The sequence below is a fragment of the Pinus tabuliformis genome, chromosome 6 (assembly GCF_031772625.1).
Source record: "Pinus tabuliformis cultivar Carrire ecotype Pingquan chromosome 6, CPIR1, whole genome shotgun sequence".
NCBI classification, from domain to species: Eukaryota; Viridiplantae; Streptophyta; class Pinopsida; order Pinales; family Pinaceae; genus Pinus; species Pinus tabuliformis.
Window position 1 is genome coordinate 621,966,204 of NC_142292.1, and position 22,400 is coordinate 621,988,603.

The window sequence follows — 22,400 nt, forward strand, 5'->3', positions numbered from 1 at the left end:
ATGGAGAAGAGCGTTTCATTGGCATTTACGGATCACTTTTTAAACTCCGAAATGAATACCAGGTACTTACGAAAATTAATCCTAAGATACCTATAAAGCAAATAGAGGAATGATTCAACTGAGAGAGATACCCTATGAACCGTTCTTATATATATGTGGAGTAAGATAACCCGGGGCATATGCGGGGATCGATAAAAGCACAAGTGGTGACACTTTCTGAATACTAAATTACTAATTGTATGCATGCATGTGGGATAGGAATACAGTATTGAACATTGTGTTGTTGTCAACAGTTGCCAGGAAGGCATGAAATGCATTTTCAGAGGTACGGATCAACCAAAAACCATTTGAATAACATGTACTTTTCTCTTTGTTTAATGTGCTCAAGTCCACTTTCTCATGCTGCATGAGGTTTATTTGTATCGGCGTCCAACAAGTGAGAGAATATCATTGCAGACACAGAGAGAAAGCAAAGTAAATTGCAAGTGATGAAAGGGGTATAAGTATACACCCACCCTCTCATGGTTGTATGCGCATACTGCAAATGCTGTAAGCACAAGACTTGCCCCACCTCCCTGCTGAGAGGCATTGTTTATTTCTTGTTTTCCTAGTGACGCTAGTAAAGAACTCAGCATTTGAGAACAAAGAAATGATGAACAACTTCGTAGGCTTGGGGGTTGGAATTTTAGGTCTCTTAGCGCCTCCAAATCCTTAATATTAATCTGTATCTCAGTCCTCTATAATCATAGATATGGATTTCTTTTTTATACCTCACATCTAACCTATATTTTTGCATTTAGAATAATCGTGTTAGTCGTGTATGAGAAAAAATGTTAATCATGTCCACTGATTTCTCTGACATTACACGACATTACAGGAAGTGCTTTTGCTTTGCTCGTGTATGGTGCACAAATGTGAGTATTGTGTGCAAAATTCTAAAATTCAACTCGGAATAAAGCACCATATTGGGTATAGGACTAATTTGATTTTTTGTGATATCGGTGAATAGTACAACATTAAAGAGGGTAATAGAAAATAGAGCTACGGAGAGCTTTTCGGGGTTACCATACACAATAGCGCTCTTCAATTGTTCTCTACACGTTCTGTGGGTCCCCTCTGATCAGCAACGGGTGGGATAACATTGTAGTTGTAGTTGTCAATGGCATTGGCCTCCTTCTCGAGTGCTGCTTCGTTTCCATCTATCTTATATTCGCTCCACCTAAACCCAAGGCAATATTTGAATTTCAACATACTTCCTCTCGTGTAAATATTAACTGAAGAGCGGCTTGGGTAAAATTAATGCAATCTGGAGGAACTGCACTTGGTGTCTCGCTCTCTATAAATTGTTTGTAGAGGAAAATGGCTGGGATGGTCGCGTGTGTGTTGGTGGTGTTTGGGACTATAGCGATAACTTCATTTTGTGCTGTAGGAAGTGCATAAGAAGGTCGTTGTAGGAACTGCAGGAATGGTAGCGACTGTCATGCTCTACGCTTCGCCGCTTTCCGTCATTGTAAGCTTTACCCTGCCCTGTCTAGTTTTCATAATTATCCGTCATTGTAATCTTTGCCCTGCTTTGTTTAGTTTTCATAATTATGGGCACTATGCCATAATTTTCGTAATTATGGTGTAATAAAAAATTTCGAAAGGCTTAACAGCTTTCAGCATCCATTATTGTTAATGATAGTGCCTATTGTTAATGTCTTTTTAATGTGCTTATTACTATAATTCAGAGAATGGTAATCCAAACGAAGAGCGTGGAATTCATGCCGAACGTCTATTTCTCGCTGTTCTCTTTCCTCCGAAGTGTGTTTGGATGGTGTATGGCGCTCTAAGCAGAGATATTGTCATCACGGGAATATCATAATTAAATTGTTGTTACGAGTTTATATGATGAAACTCATGTGATCAGTGTATATGACCCAACAATATCGCGCAGTAAGAACAGTTAATTTGAAGCTACCGCTAAGTGATTAATTGCTTTCTGTGTACCTTATATTTTGCGCAGGCACCAAATTTTGTTGGAGTGCCATTGGGGTTGGCTCAGATGGTTTTGTACAGCTTTTATCGCAATAAAAAGAGCCCACGTGTTGAAGATGGAAAACTAATGGATAGAGGCCAGCCGTTGGAGCCGACGAAGGAAAAATGTGAGGAAAATAGTGAAGAGGACAATGAAAAATGTCAATCCTATGAACAAGACATGGAATTGCAGTTGAGAGTATGAGCATAGGCCGGAGTGAAACACGACTCTCTGCAATACGCACTTAGATCGATTACTTATTATTTACGTAATATAAGCAAAAATATACATTAGATCTTCTCACCGTACAAGAAAAATTGTGCCTGAAATTTTGGTATGAGCAAATGTTCAGAGAAAAAACCAATTTTATATTTTTCAAAATGCAAGTCACATAATTTCTAATGCTCTTGGTTTCTCTCACTTTAAGTTCATAACTCAAATTTGAAAGTAACTTATTAAAGTCACTACAAAAACGATTTATTAAAATACTTTATCGTAAGGGTTTATGTAAGTGTACGAATCTTCAAAATACCATTCACTAAAGTAGCTTGCTAGTTTATTAAGGGAATTGAAATATCTTGGCATATCCTCTTAAAGTTAAAAGAATTAAACGCATATATGAATAAATTAAATGTAACAATTATATAGATAAGGAAGAAGTAATTGATGAGAGGGAGTTTAATTTGTAAATTTGGTGAAAATGAAGTGTTATATATGAAGATATTTGAGATTTAAATTAATCTTTTTTATGTCAAAAGGGTATATTTAGACATTTAGAGGTTAGTTATATGCAGTTGTGTTTTTTATTTCACTTCCAATCAATTTAATGATCATGTTCTATTCTTTCTCCTCTTAAATGTGGCAATCATAATTACTAGCATTTTTTATTTCACTTCCAATCAATTTAATGATCACGTTCTATTCTTTCTCCTCTTAAATGTGACAATCATAATTACTAGCATTTGTATACACTGCAAAGGAAGCGTCATAAGTATTTCCAATAACACTTGCATATGTGTTTGGATTTTGCACAAGTTTATGCGAAAGCAGTTTTCCAAAACTTATAATCAATTGTAAGATGCTTTTGAGGGACACAAAATATCAAATTGGCAAAGGACCCTCCCATTATCATAAAATCTCATATTGCTACAGCCATATTGGCCTTCCAGTGTATGGCTGCATTTGTATTTTATTTTGAGCTGATGATGATCAGCTCTCAAACATAACACATGCTTATTAGGCACCTACCCACGTTCTTATCATCACTCTCATTGACTTTTGTATTCTGGAGCAACTGTAGTAAGTAGAATGGAGTGTCAATGTGAAGATATAGATGGTAAGAATGAGGATAGCAATATGTTAGAGATGAAAGCATTTGTTCCATATATGCATCCATTTTGCCTCAAAAATAGAAACACAGAGGATAAATGATTTGGCATTTAGGTTGGTCATTTGGCTACAAATTTGTGAATATATAGAGCTTTTCTTACTGAGTTAGATGATGAAAAAACAAATTTGGTTGTGCTTGAGAGGGTAGTATACTACATTAGAGAAGATTCTCATGAAGCCTTTGTTGAGGAAAATGAAAAAGGTATAGATAGATTAGAAGAAAGCATTTTGAATTCCACAAATTAAATGTTTCTTAGAAATCTTCTATAGTTGGAAACATCTGATAAAAATTTGAAACTCTTGCATTGCATTAGGTGGTGGCGATGGAGCGTTGCCCAAACAAATGGCCACCATTAAAGTAGGCCAATAACACCTCTACCCCGATGACAAACAAAGGAACCTTCCAAGCGCACATTCCAACAAAGATAATCCCAAACTCCTTATATCTCTAGAGCATCCATCACACTTCCCACTGTACCCATCAGGATTGAACCTTTCAAGACTCATATAAGCACAAGTTCACACGAAGGAATTGCACTTGGCCAAAGTGTGAACCAACACAATGCTGACACCAAAATCAACAATCTTGACTTCTCTTCTCTTGTTGATTAGCAAATTGGAGGTCTTTATAGCACATACTGGGCAGTTTTCATATAACAATCATTAGCGGGCAAATCAAATATTTGAGAAAATGAGTTGGGATACTATGCATGTAGGAAGACAAAATTTTTGCACAAAACGATTATAAGTAGTTGATACATGGCATTTGGCTCTTTCCACTGGCATTTGCTTATGTGAAATGGTCGATAAAATTGGGAAAGTTAATCACGGTATAAATATATGAGTGGACTAATACCTTTCATAGCATCAAGGCTTTTCCATTTGAAGTCACATCTCTACATGATTGATACATAGCAAGACCATATGATTAGCATATTTTCTAATCTCTTATTCTGGTAATTAATTTTTCATTTTCCTTTCTAGTATATCACTTGTTCCATTCATGCTCACCCATAGTCTTCCATCATGGGTTGGAAATGCTCCTTGTAAAACATAATATTTGATTTCCAGTGCAATGGAGAAAAAAATATTGTAGATAAATCAGACAATCAAAAGCTGAAAATCCAAAACCGACGAGATTGGGGAAGAAAGTAGGAATTTATTTTATTCATGTTAGTACACAATAGCCAAAGGTCCAAGTTCATCACTTATCTGAAAGGAGAATTTGACAAAATACCATATTGAGCATATATAGTGGCAAACTGCCATACTCAACTTTTCTTCACTTATATTCTAACAAAAATTATCTTCATACAACCCCTTGAAGTTTGAAGATAAAGAAGAATAAAGCATAATACAATTTTACCGCAGTGTTCAGGTCTGTGACTCATACATGCACAATGCATCTCACCAAGTTGTAGCATATTAGGTTGACATACTCCAATATAAATGCTTTACACCCCTTCAATCATTATCTACCTTACAACTTGCTTAGGACTCAAATGTGGTTCTAATACACATATTTACATTGCTCCCAAAACTCAATAAATATTTATAACACTATGATTGCTAAAAACAAGAAAATAGCCTAATGTCTTCACTTATATTCTAAGAAAAATTATCTTCATACAACCCCTTGAAGTTTGAAGATAAAGAAGAATAAATCATAATACAATTTTACCGCAGTGTTCAGGTCTGTGACTCATACATGCACAATGCATCTCACCAAGTTGTAGCATATTAGGTTGACATAATCCAATATAAATGCTTTACACCCCTTCAATCATTATCTACCTTACAACTTGCTCAGGACTCAAATGTGGTTCTAATACACATATTTACATTGCTCCCAAAACTCAATAAATATTTATAACACTATGATTGCTACAAACAAGAAAATAGCCTAACTTGCAATTTTCAAAGTTGTAACCATTGTCAGCCAAAATGTTACTTTATTGTCCATTCTCTCGGCGAAAGAAGTTTTCCAAAACTTATAATCAATTGTAAGATGCCTTTGAGGGACACATAATATCAAATTGGCAAAAGACCCTCCCAGTATCATAAAAGCTCATATTGCTATAGCCATATTGGCCTTCCAGTGTATGGCTGCATTTGTATTTTATTTTGAGCTGATGATGATCAAGGCTCAAACATAACACATGCTTATTAGGCACCTACCCATGTTCTTATCACCATTCTCATTGACTTATGTATTATGGAGCAATTGTAGTAAGTAGAATGAGTGTCAATGTGAGGATATAGATGGTAAGAATGAAGATAGCAATACGTTAGAGATGAAAGAATATGTTCCATATATGCATCCATTTTTCCTCAAAAATAGAAACACAGAGGATAAATGCTTTTAGGTTGGTCATTTGGCTACAAATTTGTGAATATGTAGAGCTTTTCTTACTGAGTTAGATGATAAAAAAACAAATTTGGTTGTGCTTATGAGGGTAGTATACTACATTAGAGAAGATTCTCATGAAGCATTTGTTGAGGAAAATGAAAATGATATAGATAGATTGAGAAGCAAGCATTTTGAGTTCCACAAATTAAACGTTTCTCAAAAATCTTCTATAGTTGGAAACATCTGATAAAAATTTGAAACTCTTGTGTTGTATTAGGTGGCCGAGATGGAGCGTTGCCCAAATAGATGGCCACCATTAAAGTAGGTCAATAACGCCTTTTCCCTGACGACAAACAAGGGAACCTTCCAAGCGCACATTCCAACAAAGATAATCCCAAACTCCTTATATCTGTAGAGCATCCATCATACTTTCCGTTGTACCCATCACGATTGAACCTTTCAAGACTCATATAAGCACAAGTTCCCACGAAGGAATTGCACTTGGCCAAAGTGTGAGCCAACACAATGCTCACACCGAAATCGACAATCTTGACTTCTCTTCTCTTGTTGATTAGCAAATTGGAGGGCTTTATAGCACATACTGGGCAGTTTTCATATAACAATCTTTAACGGGAAAATAAAAAATTTGAGAAAATGAGTTGGGTTACTATGCATGTAGGAAGACAAAAATTTTGCAGAAAAATATTATAAGTAGTTGATACATGGCATTTGGCTCTTTCCAGTGGAATTTTCTTATGTGAAATGGTCGATAAAATTGGGAAAGTTAATCATGGTATAAATATACGAGTGGACTGATACCTTTCATAGCATCAGGGCTCTTCCATTTGAAGTCACATCTCTACATGATTGATTCATAGCAAGACCACATGATTAGCATATTTTCTAATCTCTTATTCTGGTAATTAATTTTTCATTTTCCTTTCTAGTATATCACTTGTTCCATTCATCCTCACCCATAGTCTTCCATCATGGGTTGGAAATGCTCCTTGTAAAATATAATATTTGATTCCTAGTGCAATGGAGAAAAAAATATTGTAGATAAATCAAACAATCAAAAATTGAAAATAAAAAACTGACGAGATTGGGGAAGAAAGTTGGAATTTATTTTATTCATGTTAGTACACAATAGCCAAAGGTCCAAGTTCATCACTTATCTGAAAGGAGAATTTGAAAAAATATCATATTGAGCATATATAGTGGCAAACTGCTAGACTCAACTTTTCTTCACTTATATTCTAAGAAAAATTATCTTCATACAACCCCTTGAAGTTTGAAGATAAAGAAGAATAAAGCATAATACAATTTTACCGCAGTGTTCAGGTCTGTGACTCATACATGCACAATGCATCTCACCAAGTTGTAGCATATGAGGTTGACATACTCCAATATAAATGCTTTACACCCCTTCAATCATTATCTCCCTTACAACTTTCCCTGGACTCAAATGTGGTTTTAATACACATATTTACATTGCTCCCAAAACTCAATAAATATTTATAACACTATGACTGCTACAAACAAGAAAATAACCCAGCTTTCAATTTTCAAAGTTGTAACCACTGTTAGCACAAAATGTTACTTTATTCTGCATACTTTGGATTAAAAACTAGAGCCTCTCTATAGATCAACTCTTTCATCTGATCCTTTGTTAAGGTGTGGTACTCAAAATCAAAGCTGAATGACATGGCACAAGTGGGTTCATCACTGATATCATGTAGATTTTCCACGTATGGATGGGAAAGTGCCTCTTCCACTATTCCAAAACTAGCAAACATATTTTCTTAACCAATTGGACCTAGAAAATCAATTGTACTCCCATCCAAAAGAACAAACAACTTTCATTGCCATAAAAAATAAAAGCAACTAAATTTTTTATGCAAAGGATATCAAAAGAAGATATTCATCTATTTCTGTCAGAATTGGATCTGCATTACCAGTGCTGGGAAACTTTTCTCATGTGCTAGCTTTTGGCCTCGATTTAAATGGTATAATTTAAATGGGTGTTTCCTCAGAGACACAACTGCTAAAAGTTGCCTGGATTTAAATGGGTAGAACTTAAATCTATACAATAGGGCCTTCTTGAGTGTACATATTTTTTTTTCTTATTTTAAGGTCACAGCCAAGCCAGACACCAAAATGGTGTTGTAAAACATAATATTTGATTTCAAGTGCAATGGAGAAAAAACTATTGTAGATAAATCAGACAATTAAAAGCTGAAAATCCAAAACTGACGAGATTGGGGAAGAAAGTAGGAATTTATTTTATTCATATCAGTACACAATAGCCAAAGGTCCAAGTTCATCACTTATCTGAAAGGAGAATTTGACAAAATACCATATTGAGCATATATAAAGGCAAAATTCCAGACTTGACTTTTCTTCACTTATATTCTAACAAAAATTATCTTCATACAACCCCTTGAAGTTTGAAGATAAAGAAGAATAAAGCATAATACAGTTTTATCGCAGTGTTCAGGTCTGTGACTCATACATGCACAATGCATCTCACCAAGTTGTAGCATATCATGTTGACATACTCCAATATAAATGCTTTACACCCCTTCAATCATTATCTCCCTTACAACTTTCCCTGGACTCAAATGTGCTTTTAATACACATATTTACATTTCTCCCTAAACTCAATAAATATTTATAACATTATGACTGCTACAAACAAGAACATAGCCCAGCTTTCAATTTTCAAAGTTGTAACCACTGTCAACACAAAATGTTACTTTATTGTGCATACTATGGATTAAAAACCATAGTCTCTCTATAGATCAACTCTTTGATCTGATCCTCTGTTAAGGTGTGCTGCTCAAAATCAAAGCTGAATGGCATGGCACAAGTGGGTTCATCATTGATATCATGTAGATTTTCCAGGCACAGATGGGAAGTGCCTCTTCCACTGTTCCAAAACCAAAAAACATATTTGTTTAACCAACTGGACCTAGAAAATCAATTGTACTCCCATCCAAAAGAACAAACAACTTTCATTGTCATAAAAAATAAAAGCAGCTAAAAATTTTCTGCAAAGGATATCAAAATAAGATATTCATCTATTTTTGTCAGAATTGGATCTGCATTACCATGTGCTAGGAAACTTTTACCAGTTGCCTGGATTTAAATGGGTAGAACTTAAATCTATAGAATAGGGCCTTCTTGAGTGTATAATTTTTTTTCTTCTTATTTTAAGGTCACAGCCAAGCCAAACACCAAATTGGTGTATAATACCCCTTGTTTGTGGGACAAGGAACAAAAATTGATCTCGATACTAGATGTCAAATACTATGATATAAACAACCATAATCCAAAAAGGATTAGTCCAACTTATACAAGGATGAATTAAAAAGTTCTGCTTTAGCAAACCAATAAAGTAATGACCAGTCAATGAGAAAAAGAGGTAATGTTGTGCACCTGTGATCCTCTGATTTGGATCAAATGTCAGCATTCTTTCACAAAGATAAATTGATAATGCATGCACATGAGGAAATTTTTGAGTAAATGACTGCCTTGGATATTGTGGCAGTTGCCAAATAAATCTTCTAGCATTATCACTCTGAACAAATCCAAGGTCAACCTCAGTTATTGCTCCTATCAACTACAAAGGCAATAAATGCTTTCTCACCGCACTGGAATTATATTTAAATTATAGCCATATCTTCAACCATTCAACCAAAACTCTAAAATGTCTTTATGTCATTTAACCAGAGACAAGATATGAACAAGAAGCGTGGATCAAACTTTAATAGGCTTAAAAGTATACAACCATTATACAGGACAAGCCGCAGTAGGAAAATATTACAATTTATGGCCTTTACCTCTACCAATAAACACAACTGATGCACATGATCCTTTCCAGGGAATAAGAGTTGTTTGTTCATCAATTCCATAAAAATACATCAATGGCTGCAGTATAATCTGATGAATTTAGTAGGAATTCTGGAGCTCTATACCATCTAGTAACCACATATTCTATCATGAAATCAGTTTCAGAAGTAATCCGAGCCAGACCAAAATCACATATCTTCAGATCACAATTTTCATTTAGTAGAAGATTGCTGGGCTTCAAGTCCCTATGAAGGACATTTGCAGAGTGTATATATTTCAATCCTCACAAAATATGACACAGAAAGTACTGCAATAGACAATCCACGTACAAACATTAGCCTCTAAAAAACAGTATTCGATGGACCTCATTCATATAAACTATGGCACAAAAATGCATACTAGAATGTAATACCAAGAAACAACAATTCCTGCCTTTTTTCAAGCATCAACTTCTAAGGATGTTTTTGAACAAAACCCCACTTTGTAGGTGGTGGGAGGTCAAAATCATGCACTTGATAGGAAACTTATCAATCATTATAAGATTGTATTTCAATACTATGAGATAGGTGAAGAAAGAAGGGTTTCCATGGAATCTTTTATTGATGTACTTCCTTAGAAGCTCACCGAGTCTCTAACCTCCAAGAGAAATCAACCATAAACAACTATAATCCACAAAGGATTTGTCCAACTTATACAAGGATGAATTAAAAAGTTTTGCTTTAGCAAACCAATAAAGAAATGACCAGTCAATGAGAAAACGAGGTAATGTTGTACACCTACGACCCTCTGATTTGGATCAAATGTTAGCATTCTTTCACAAAGGTGAATTGCTAATGCATGCACACGAGGAAATTTTTGAGTAAATGGTTGTCTTGGATACGGCGGCAGTTGCCGAATAACTATTCTAGCATTATCACTCTGAAAAAATCCAAGGTCAGCCTCAGTTGGCGTGCCAATCAACTACAAAAACAATAAATGCTTTCTCATCGCACTGGCATTATATTTAAATTATAGCCACATATTCAAGCATTCAAGAAAAACTGTAAAATGACTCAAACTTCAATAGGCTTAAAAGCATACAACCATTATACAGGGCAAGCCGCAGTAGGAAAATATTACAAGTTATGGCCTTTACCTCTATCAATAAATGCAACTGATGCACATGATCCCTTCCAGGGAATAAGGGTTGTTTGTTCATCAATTCCATGAAAATACAACCTACTGACTAGACATCAATGGCTGCAGTATAATCTGATGAATTTAGCAACAATTCTGGAGCTCTATACCATCTAGTAACCACATATTCGATCATGAAATTAGTTTGAGAAGTAATTTGAGCCAGACCAAAATCACATATCTTCCAATCCAAATTTTCATTTAGTAGAAGATTGTTGGGCTTCAAGTCCCTATGAAGGACATTTGCAGAGTGTATATATTTCAATCCTCACAAAATCTGATACAGAAAGTACTGCAATAGACAATCCACGTACAAACATTAGCCTCTAACAAACAATATTTGAAGGACCTCATTCATATAAACTATGGCACAAAAACACATACTAGAACGTAATACCAAGAAACAACAATTCCTGCCTTTTTTCAAGCATCAACTTCTAAGGATGTTTCTGAACAAAACCCCACTTTGTAGGTGGTGGGAGGTCAAACTCATGCACTTGATAGGAAACTTATCAATCATTATAAGCTTGTATTTCAATACTACAGGATAGATGAAGAAAGAAGGGTTGCCATGGAAACTTGTATTGATGTAGTTCCCTAGAAGTTGTCTGAGTCTCTAACCTCCACAAGAAATCAACCATAAACAACCATAATCCACAAAGGATTAGTCCAACTTATACAAGGATGAATTAAAAAGTTCTACTTTAGCAAACCAATAAAGAAATGACCAGTCAACGAGAAAAAGAGGTAATGTTGTGCACCTGTGATCCTCTGATTTGGATCAAATGTCAGCATTCTTTCACAAAGATAAATTGCTAATGCATGCACATGAGGGAATTTTTGAGTAAATGACTGCCTTGTATACTATGGCAGTTGCTGAATAAATCTTCTAGCATTATCACTCTGAACAAATCCAAGGTCAACCTCAGTTGGTGTGCCAATCAACTGCAAAGACAATAAATGCTTTCTCACCACACTGGCATTATATTTAAATTATAGCCATATCTTCAACCATTCAACCAAAACTGTAAAATGTCTCTATGTCCTTTAACTAGAGACAAGATATGAACAAGAAGCATGGCTCAAACTTCAATAGGCTTAAAAGCATACAACCATTATACAGGGCAAGCCGCAGTAGGAAAATATTACAAGCTATGGCCTTTACCTCTATCAATAAACACAACTGATGCACATGATCCCTTCCAGGGAATAAGGGTTGTCTATTCATCAATTCCATGAAAATACAACCTACTGACCAGACATCAATGGCTACACTATAATCTGATGAATTCAACAGCAATTCTGGAGCTCTATATCATCTGGTAACCACATATTCGGTCATGAAATCGGTTTCAGAAGTAATCTGAGCCAGACCAAAATCACATATCTTCAGATCAAAATTTTCATTCAGTAGAAGATTGCTGGGCTTCAAGTCCCTATGAAGGACATTTGTAGAGTGTATATATTTCAATCCTCACAAAATCTGATACAAAAAGTACTGCAATAGACAATCCACATACAAACATTAGCCTCTAACAAACAATATTTGAAGGACCTCATTCATATAAACTATGGCACACAAACACATACTAGAATGTAATACCAAGAAACAAAAATTCCTGCCTTTTTTCAAGCATCAACTTCTAAGGATGTTTCTGAACAAAACCCCACTTTGCAGGTGGTGGGAGGTCAAACTCATGCACTTGATAGGAAACTTATCAATCATTATAAGCTTGTATTTCAATACTACAGGATAGATGAAGAAATAAGGGTTGCCATGGAAACTTGTATTGATGTAGTTCCCTAGAAGTTGTCTGAGTCTCTAACCTCCACGAGAAATCAACCTTTAACTTTAAATGAGTTGCATGCTAATTTGCCTGAGATGGCCAATGACAATGACAAGTCCCCAAGATTGGACAATTTCCCTTGTGAGTTGTGTAAAGCCTAGGTGTTATGTTTTCTATGCGAAAAGGGAAAATGGGGAACCAAGATGAGATGAGTGCAAGAAAATGCCAGCTAAATGAATGGAATACCATGGTGGAGGTGTCGAATGAGACATTTCCTGCACACAAACCCTATCTGGCAGCAACAAGCAGGAAACTTGCAAAACAAGAGGGCCAATCGTATACAAGGCATGAAGTCTAGTTCAGAGTGCATCAACTATAGGACCATCAAGCTCATAAAAGGTATTAAGAATTACAAATTCGGCTTCCAGGGTAGCCTGCGCTTCACTTTTGAGAAACTGAAACATGTAATTGGAGGAGTCTGTGAGTTGCAATCATTTGGGTAGATCTTTTACACGCAATTGGGGCATTCCAGGAATGCAGGGGATTATTTGATCCATTTACCCATTTGTGAAGCAACTCTCATCTGCAGCAGCAAGTAATATGATACAGAGTAAGCTCGCTCTTCGTAATCCAGAGGGGGTTAGAACTTAGAACCCAAAATCAATGTAGTGAAAAAACAGTATTCGATAAGAGATATACCTTTGAGAGGAATATAACCATGGTCAAGAAGAAGAGGGATGAAGAAGAAAGTGAAGAAACTGCAAGCGCTTTACGACCATACAGACAACCCTTCAGGATAGCGTTGAATATGCTTGGCACATGATAACCTTCAACTGTAACCAAGCTTGCAAGCATAGGATAACCTTCAGCCGTAACCAAGCTTGCAAGTTTCTCAAACGATGGTTGAGGCCATTCAGTAATGAATTGTAACTGACAATTCCAAACAATCTGATGGCTGAAATTATTTCTATCATCTAACATCAAAATCAATGATTCACAATTGTACATGTGGCATAGGAGGGGAGTTGGTCTCAGAGGGAAACACCTTACGACGTAATTAATGGCATAGATTGAAAATAAAGTAAGCTAGATAAATTTTGATTTGGTATTATAATTTATTTTGTTAAATTAAATTATTAATAATAATATTTAGATTTTTTTTAATATATAAATTATAAAGATAAATAAGATTTACAAGTGTATTTTGTAACTTAAAATGAGAGATTGCCAACTTTGAATTGACACATTTTCATTTTAAATTAAAATAGTTTTTTCTCTAAATAATAAAGAATTATTGCATAAAAAACACTTTCCAACCTAGTTATAAGAAATGAAAGATATTGTAGTGTCAGTTAAGTTAAATTGAAGTATCACATAAAAAATAATAAAAATACAATGTTATCTAAATTCAAAAGTAATAAAAATAATAAATCCATTTAATTCAATTTACTTTTATTAATAAAAATATGAATATCAAATTAAAATAAATTAAAATAATAATAATTTGTATTGGTAATATAAAACTAACAAATGTAATATAAACATAGAAAAATTAGACTAAACTTCTTAACATTAATATTGCTATATGTATATTATATAAATTATATAAATATTATTTTTTAATTGCTTATTAAATTATTTACATGTTTGGTTTGTTATTCACTATGTTATTATCACTAACATTAGCATATTAAAATTAATTATATAAAATGATTTCAACCATTTAAGATGTGCTAAATTTTCATAATAAATATAATGAAATAATAAACTTACTCGTTAAATAAAACTTGAAGGAGTTTGTACTTGTAGAGTTAGCTACCATGGTAACCTAAAGCCTATTTAATGTTACAATATATTATTACCAAATATAATGCCATTCAAAGGTTTTTTTGGAAAATAAATCAATAGAATATTTATGTTAGCCCATTGCAATTTTGATTCAATGTCCATTTATCAAGGGAGTATGGAGTAGATAATGGAAATATATGAGATATTTGATTTTGGATGTGATGGATTTATTAAAGAAGTATGGAGTAAAGAATGGAAATATTTGAGTTAGTGTTGTGGTGCTATAATAAAGAGGTTAGTATTGGTTCTTGGTGTTAGGAAATATTATCCATTTTTTTCCAGAGAAATAAATGGCTACAATTAGTATTGGTTATTGGTGTTAGGAAATATTATCCATTTTTTTTCTAGAGAAATAAATGGCTACAATCTTCTTATTTACCGAGAGGATTTTGATGGAATGGATTTATTAAAAGAGTATGGAGTAGAGAATAGAGAAATATGAGTTTGGTGTTTAGATGCTATAAAAAAATATGAATGCTTATAGTAAAGTGAATTGCTAATGGTAAAAGTAATTTTTTATTTTTATTTTTTATTTTTTAAATAATTTATTTAAATATATTCATTACTTAAATTCTATTATTTAGATTAAGTTGATTAATAAAATTATTTCAATAAAAAAAATAAATATGTTTGTAAATATTAATTTATATTTATTATTAATTTTAACTATAAAATGTTTTTCCCAAATTAATATTACATTTGAGGTATATTCTAAAATCATTATTTTTTAATAAAAATAAAAAATGAATAAATTAAAAAAAAATTAACAATTTCATTATATATATATATATATGATAACTTGTCGGTCTGGGGTATTTCAAGTGGCGATGGCCGTGGAAATGAAGTCTCACCGAACGGAGGTCTTGGGTTCGAATCTTGTGCTACCCTCCCCCCGTAGCGAGGTGATAATGGACATGTAAACAGGAAAATAGGAGAGTCCTACCAAGCTTACAATATCAATATATATATATATATATATATATATATATATATATATAGATATATATATATATATATATATATATATATATATATATATATATATATATATATATATATGAACTTTTAAAAACTTTAAAAACAAAATTTTATGATTAAAATGGTCGTCTAATATTATAAAATTATATTTGATATATTGTATGTGAATCAACTGCTTAACCTTTTAAGGTAATCCTCCACATGAGACAGACCTAGTTTGTTCCATTTGTGATGTCCATAGTCATTTGATATTAAAAAAAAGTTTATCAAGGTTTGTAATTTATTTGCATGTGAAGTACTAGTATAGCCATTCAAGACGTTCACATTGTGTATTTTGAAATGTAAATAAGGGAGCATACAAAAGTTGTGTTCTTAATATTTCCCCGACGCCATTATTCTGTCTTCCTTTGTCTATTTCGTAATTCCTTGTCCTCGGAATCTATGCAGTAAAAATCCCATGATTCGTCTGTCTTCCCTTGCTGAAATCTTGTAATCTATTTACCCTGTTTTTCCTTTGCAAGTGTGCAACCATCCCAATGCCATCAATTCCAGGTGAATACCATAGGAACGTCGACCTCACTAGCACTGGTCAACTATGGAATTTGGTAACAATAACTATAACTAGAATTTAGAACTTTGTTATAAAAACACTAGTAATTGGAGGTATTAAAACTTTTCTTTATCGTAGCTCAAAAAACTTTGACGTTAACATCATGACGCCATGTTAAATTCAATAATTATTTCATTTAACTTATCTCTTTCACATGATTGATTCGATCTGGTCATAAACTTTTATCATTCGAATAATACATAAAAGAGAGAAATTTTTACAAATTCAATAAATCAATTATTTACAACGGCATCCATGGACACATGTTAGAGTAATTGTTGATGAATGGACACATGACGCAATGAATATAAATATTTAATAGTGAGAGCTTTTTTATTATCCATGCTGCAGGGTAGGGTATAATGTATTAAAAAATACATTGACCCTTCAATTAATTTCATGTTGACTAAAAATTTATAAAGAAAAATAGAGGTAGACTCTTAAATTAATTTCATGTTGACTAAAAATTTATAAAGAAAAACATAGGTTTCCTAAAGAACTCCTGTAGTAGGTAGTAGAACTAGTATTGAGCGAAATCACCACTAAAATAGAGGTAGCAGGAACTGGTTGCGAAAGAACAGTTGTAGCATCTGTGCAACTGATTGAAGGTATGGCTTGTCACAATATTGATTTGAATTATTGATGTTTTCTTTTTTATTAACTTTCATGCTCCGTTTCCCTGCAATGCCTTGTTTTCTCATATTGATAGATGTTTATGCAAGTGCCATTTAAATTGTTGTAGTTAAGCTTTGTACAAGCATAAGAGGGTATTTACCTCACCTAATTCAAGAAATTATGTTTTTTTTTTTTGTTTTTTTCTTTTGTTTTTGTTTGTTTGTTTTGTTTTGTTTTGCTTTTTGTTTCTATATGACCCAAACGTGCTCAATCTTTAAGAAATTGTCATACTTGTTATGGCCCTACCTTCCTCGATAAGAAATTGTCATATTTTTCATGGCCCTAACCTTCTGTTGATGGTGTTGGACCCACCAACATGTCAAGGGGATCTCCTCGGTAAGAAGTCCTAATTAGACCTCAGACCGTTTGGTGTAGGAATCCCAGCAGTGTGTTGTAAAGCAATGCCTTGACCGTGATTTTGCACAAAGGCAAGTAAGATAACTCTGTTGGTAGCAAGGGTGTGACTACTGCAATGAGTCAAGGAAGGTGCATGAGAGGTTCTAATGCAAGAGGGTTGAGATGAGTGCGCCCCTTGGAAACCTATAATAGTACTCGAATGGGGAGGGAACACCCGAGCGAAGATGCATCACAAGTTGGAAAGCAAGTCAACTCGAAATCCAAATTGATGGTTAAACCAACAACACATTTGCAACAATATTCATATAATTTCATACAAAATGGTTCATACACAACTATGTAAGTTAAACAACATACATTGCTATAACAACCGGAACAATCCAACTACAATAACAACATATGCATGAAAACGTGTTGGCTCTTATTGTATAGAGAAGTGTAATTTCCAATCATAAAATACATCCATGTAAACCTACTCTTGCCAATAGTGGAACGTTATAGCCACATCTGCTTGCTCCTCCAAAGAGATGAACTAGCTCCATGAAGTGGAGAAGCCAAGGAGTGTTACAATACTATCCATGCTCTCTCCAAGATAGTCTTATTGGAAGCTTGGCTGACTAAAAGCCTTTACAATGAGTTATGAGGTTCTATTTATAGTAAAGGGTGGGGTGACCCTTGACATTCCCCTTTTTGACAGTTCATCTACCCTCATGACTCTTCATCTACTCTATGATTGTTACATCCAACTATTGACACTTGAACATCCACTTGACATGACGTTACATTACAATGCATATCTAATCATGTGAGATGAAATGGCTTGAGCAAACCATGCAAGACATCACTGACACTCGATCCGTTGTGGTGAGACCAAATTTTTGACATGCTTGTGATGGTGAAGGTGGTGAGCTAATGCGAAGCTTGGTCGTCCGTGATGGTGTGCATACACCCCATGGTGACATCTTGCAGAAGCGAACTCTTGCCTTTGTTGCAACTAGTGCATTAGTTCGGCCCCTTCATCCAACTTGTTTGTTAACATGCGCATGGTTTTCTTGGGTGCAACTGAACCAACAACACATTGATGCATAGTGTCCATGCTAATCTTCAAGTGTGTACTGGTGGTAATGTGCATCAACATGCCGAAGTACATGTTTAGCTCTAGTTGGACTTGCTTCTTGTGTTCGCCTTGGTCATTGTGATGAATGAGTTGGATCACATGTGTGCACACAATGAAATGCATGCTGCTGAATCCCTTGCATGTGATCAATAGCACTTTTCACCATGTTTGCTCCGTGCCAGCTGTTGGGATAGATCTATAACTTTTACGGGTGAAATTTCATCCATGAGTGCATGTTGCATCCACCGCTGTTACTTTTCTTGCTGCAACTCATTCATCTATTTGTGCAACTTCATGTTTTTCCTTGAGTTGCTACTTCAACACATGCAACTCCTTCTTTGTTCCATTCTCTGTGTTCACGTGATCTTCATGTCGTGTCATCACCTCATAGCCTGAGTCTCCAAATTTTCTTTCACCCTGAATGGATCTGCTTGAGCTTGCAACTTTGTTCCGCCTCTGTGTTGTCAAAAACCTTCCTCTTGCATTCATTGTATTCATTGCCTTTAATATGCTGCCTTCAGCTGTTGTTCATGATGTTTTTCACTGTGATGTTGTTGTTGTCATGTCTTTATGTCCTTGTCTATGAAAAACTTGATATATTCATGAGTAGGCAAGCTCATAGAAATTTGATTGACTGTATATCCAGGTGTGATTTGAATGATGTCTTCGACTCTGCTCTCTTGGAAACCATTGTACTTGCACTGTTGAGAGGTAGATGAACACCTGCAATACCTGGAGAAATGGAAAAACTCATGGCAAGCAATCTATTAGTCGAAAACCAAAATGAAATTAGGAACTGACTTACAACATACCTATGTGACTAATCATGAAGGTTGTGCAATTTCAGCTGGGAGGTCAGGAGACTGATTGCCAAGACTATGCAAAACATAGTCCAGGCTACTGGGAGACTAAATCACTATTGGAACTATGCAATGCACAGTCCAGTCTAGCTGTTGACTACTAGAATTGTTGTTGACTACTAGAATTGTGCAATGCACAATCTCAGCTGGCAATGGCTTTAGGCACAATGACTGCATTGCGCAATTTTTTGGGCCAACAATCACTCTCCCTTAGAAATGTGCAAAAAAATCGTGGAGGACATTTCCTGGGAAGAAATTTTCATTTATGGAGAGGAAGACAGAACCTTCCTTCCCCAGATTGTGCAATGTTGTCTCAGTGAAGGCAGAGTCCAAGCCAAGGTTTCCTAGACTCGCTGACGGGCAACTGAACGCGAATGTGAGTGTGAATGCATGGTGATACTGAGTTAAGCATCAGTGAATAATCATGCATGAAAACGGTGAATTCCATATTCAAAAAAGGTAAAAACATGCATGTGGGTGAGGTGAGTCACTAGATTGATGACCATTCGTGAAAAACAATTTCATGCATGCGACAATAGTGAGATAGAAATGAAAACTGAAACGGTGCTAATACAAGCTAGTATGTATCAAAATGACAACAAGCGCTCACTGAAATCAAGCAGACAGTGTTCATACGAAGTGAAACACAAAAAGTGCCAGAAATGAAACATAAGTCATGGAAAGCAGGCTTACCCTAAAATAACTGAGTTGAGTGTGCCAACAACTCCTAGATGTGATGTGGGATGTCAAAGCTACAAGGTTGATGTGAAGAGTGAGCTCTACGACATTTGGTTGATGAGTTTTGATAACATCAATTTTGTGACGCACATGCCACAAATCTAGGGAAAGTGAGACTTGGTGGGAGGTCTCTGAAATGATCCTTGTATGTAACCTCCAACTGTTAAGCATAGATCCCTCAAAAAAGGGATGCCTTTTCATGCTACCTTGGGAGAAGTAGCCCATGCATGAAAGTTTGTTTTGCTCAGTCCTGAAGGGAACCAATCAACTCAGCTGCACATGCAAGAGGATGTTTGGCCGCTGGGAGAAAATGCACATTTTTGGTGGGGAGCTGGGTTGGCTGCCCATGAGATTTGCACAATTTCTGGGCATAGTAGCTGACTACTGCCCAAATTTACACAAATTTTGGGCTGAGCATCCCTACTGGGGAAAATTGCACAATTTTCATTATGAGTGTTGACTGCAAGAATTGCGTAATTATGGAGCCTAACAGGATTCCTTTTAAGGATTGCACAATTTCTGGAGGGAAGGATGGCTTCCCTCCAGAATTACGTAATTTCTTGGGGGAGTTGCTAAGCCTGCAGCTGGACCAATTCTAGGTGATTAGCCTGTGAAGGGAATGTATCGAGTTGTGATTGACAAGCAGCCTTTGTGCAAGCAAAACACTGAAGCTTGTGAACTTGATGAAGCATGGCAAGCTACTATGAAACGTTGGTAGGGAGGCTCCAAAACGAAGCTAAGGAAACATTTTGGAGGGTGGTTGTAGTCACTACAACACTTGGCGACATACTGGTAAAACTCCATCTCTCTGAATGGACCTTGTTCGTGAAAACCAAGTCTAATGCCTCCAAAAGTATTGTTCAGTTCTCAGCTCATCCTGGTTTCACACTAGCTTGATTGAAGGATGTAGCATCTTCCAAGCTCTTGGTCGATTGACACACATTCCAAGCCAAGGAAACATAATTGTTTTTACAATTGGGGTTGAAGGGTATATAGGTTCATAAGCAGTATAATCATCAGAGTCTTAGTTTCATCTCTGGTGTTGCTCCACTACCACTAGGCCTAGATAGTACCCCGGCGGAGTCACATAGGATCACAAGCATGGCTCCACTGCCAGTGAGCCTGGTCAGTACCCCGATGGAGCTACTTGCATCACCTCCCTGTGCAAGAAGCCTTTCTCTTCTTTTGCCTTGTTCATTTTTCATTTGATTTTTTTTTTTTACTTTTTCATTTTTTTCATTTTTCGTTTTTACAACTGTGCATAGCACTTATTCATTTCAGAGGTGGAAGAGGGATCCTGACTTATTGAGAGCTGAAGAGGTTGTTCCTACAGAGAATTAGTTTATTATATCTCTGACGTGCTTGTTAAGGTTCCCCCCTCACCTTACCCTACTTGACTAAGCTAACAAGGGTTAACCCCAAAAACAACCAACTAGAGAAGGTGACACTAGTTAGTGCGAAAGCGTTGTGTTTTCACGAAGGTTCACTTCGAACCGTACGTATTTTCCTTTGATGTATCACGAACTAAAAGTAACAAGCTCTTCATATAGATTCAAGATGACAAATAACCAAGTAGTAATAGCTATACAAGCCTGGCGGCTAAACGCCTACAGACAGGCACGGCCATAAGCAAAGCGACCAAACATTGGAGGCTGGCCAAAGCAACGGAAAACATAGCTGAGCTAGTTATGGGGATGAAGGGTCTTATCTTTCAAACAACCAGAAGAAAAGCGAATGGTCTTGCTGACCATCTGGCAAACTGTGGAGCAGACAACCCCAACATAGCCATTGACAGATGCTGGCGGGAGTTTGACGACCCAACCATAAAGGAAGCATGCATACAACTGGCAGCGAAAGATCTTACTCAGGCTACCCAACCTTAACCGAGGATGGCACTTGGCAACAATCTCGAAACTACGAGAAGACAGGTAAGGAGTGTCAACCTGAAACCATCAACGGGCTGATTGAACATAGGGGGCGGTGGTACTCCCGGCGGCAACAGCTCCTGCAGATTGGAGATCATAACGATTTAAGCGACGGGATCCGGCACATCAAACACTGTCCTTTAAGCACGCACGGAAAGGATTTGCATGGAAAGGAATCACTACCATTAATGGCAATTCTGAGTGGAAGACGGTGGTACAAGGCCCGAAGGATCAGCTTCAGGCATGATAGCACAGGGAGCATACCCACCCTCACGCGCCACCACCCTTTGCGAAGGTTTTTACCACACACTTGGCACCTGGCTCGCCCACCTTGCAGTTACATCATGAGCTCCAATTCCTCCAGGGACAGGCCCACTTGTGCGACTCCTCAGATCACCTACCAGCAAGGTACCACCACTATCAGAAGAATTTACTCTGATCCCCTGAGGAAGCATCACTACTATCATTATAAAAACAGGGGCAATTGCCCTGTTCTCCTTATTGTTCTTAACGTCTGTGTTGAGAGTGGTTCCGCCTACAATTCTGGTTCAACTCGGGCAAGCCACGAGAGGTTCACCATGAAAGAGGGGAGCAGTCGCTGCGAGGCGGCTAACAGGGAACTTCAGGCAGCAAGAAGTGGCTACGAAACCAGGACTGCAACCAGGATCAAGCGCAAAATGGCAGAATTGGAGGCTGAGGCAAAGCGTGAGGAGGACGGTCG

General features: G+C 36.1%; 1 protein-coding gene and 2 pseudogenes across 1 annotated transcript; 1 reads left to right on the forward strand and 2 right to left on the reverse strand.

Moving 5' to 3' along the window:
* Window positions 1–2,221, forward strand: LOC149260120 (bidirectional sugar transporter SWEET3b-like). Its single transcript, XM_089456750.1, has 5 exons — window positions 1–62; window positions 1,125–1,263; window positions 1,430–1,510; window positions 1,731–1,805; window positions 2,006–2,221. Exons 1-5 carry the CDS (start codon window positions 1–3, stop codon window positions 2,219–2,221), a joined length of 573 nt encoding a protein of 190 aa, XP_089312876.1.
* A 5,136-nt stretch (window positions 2,222–7,357) lies between these two features.
* Window positions 7,358–21,543, reverse strand: LOC149260121 (mitogen-activated protein kinase homolog D5-like; annotated as a pseudogene).
* LOC149260122 (mitogen-activated protein kinase homolog MMK1-like) lies at window positions 9,854–11,900 on the reverse strand (annotated as a pseudogene).
* Window positions 21,544–22,400: the final 857 nt, after the last annotated feature.

What these genes read in the sequence shown, in the direction of transcription:
- LOC149260120 (XM_089456750.1), top strand. Translation starts at nt 1, where the DNA reads ATGGAGAAGAGCGTTTCATTGGCATTTACGGATCACTTTTTAAACTCC. An exon ending in CTTCGCCGCTTTCCGTCATT is followed by an intron (nt 1,511 to 1,730) that starts GTAAGCTTTACC and finishes ACTATAATTCAG; the next exon opens with AGAATGGTAATCCAAACGAA. An exon ending in TGTTCTCTTTCCTCCGAAGT is followed by an intron (nt 1,806 to 2,005) that starts GTGTTTGGATGG and finishes TATTTTGCGCAG; the next exon opens with GCACCAAATTTTGTTGGAGT.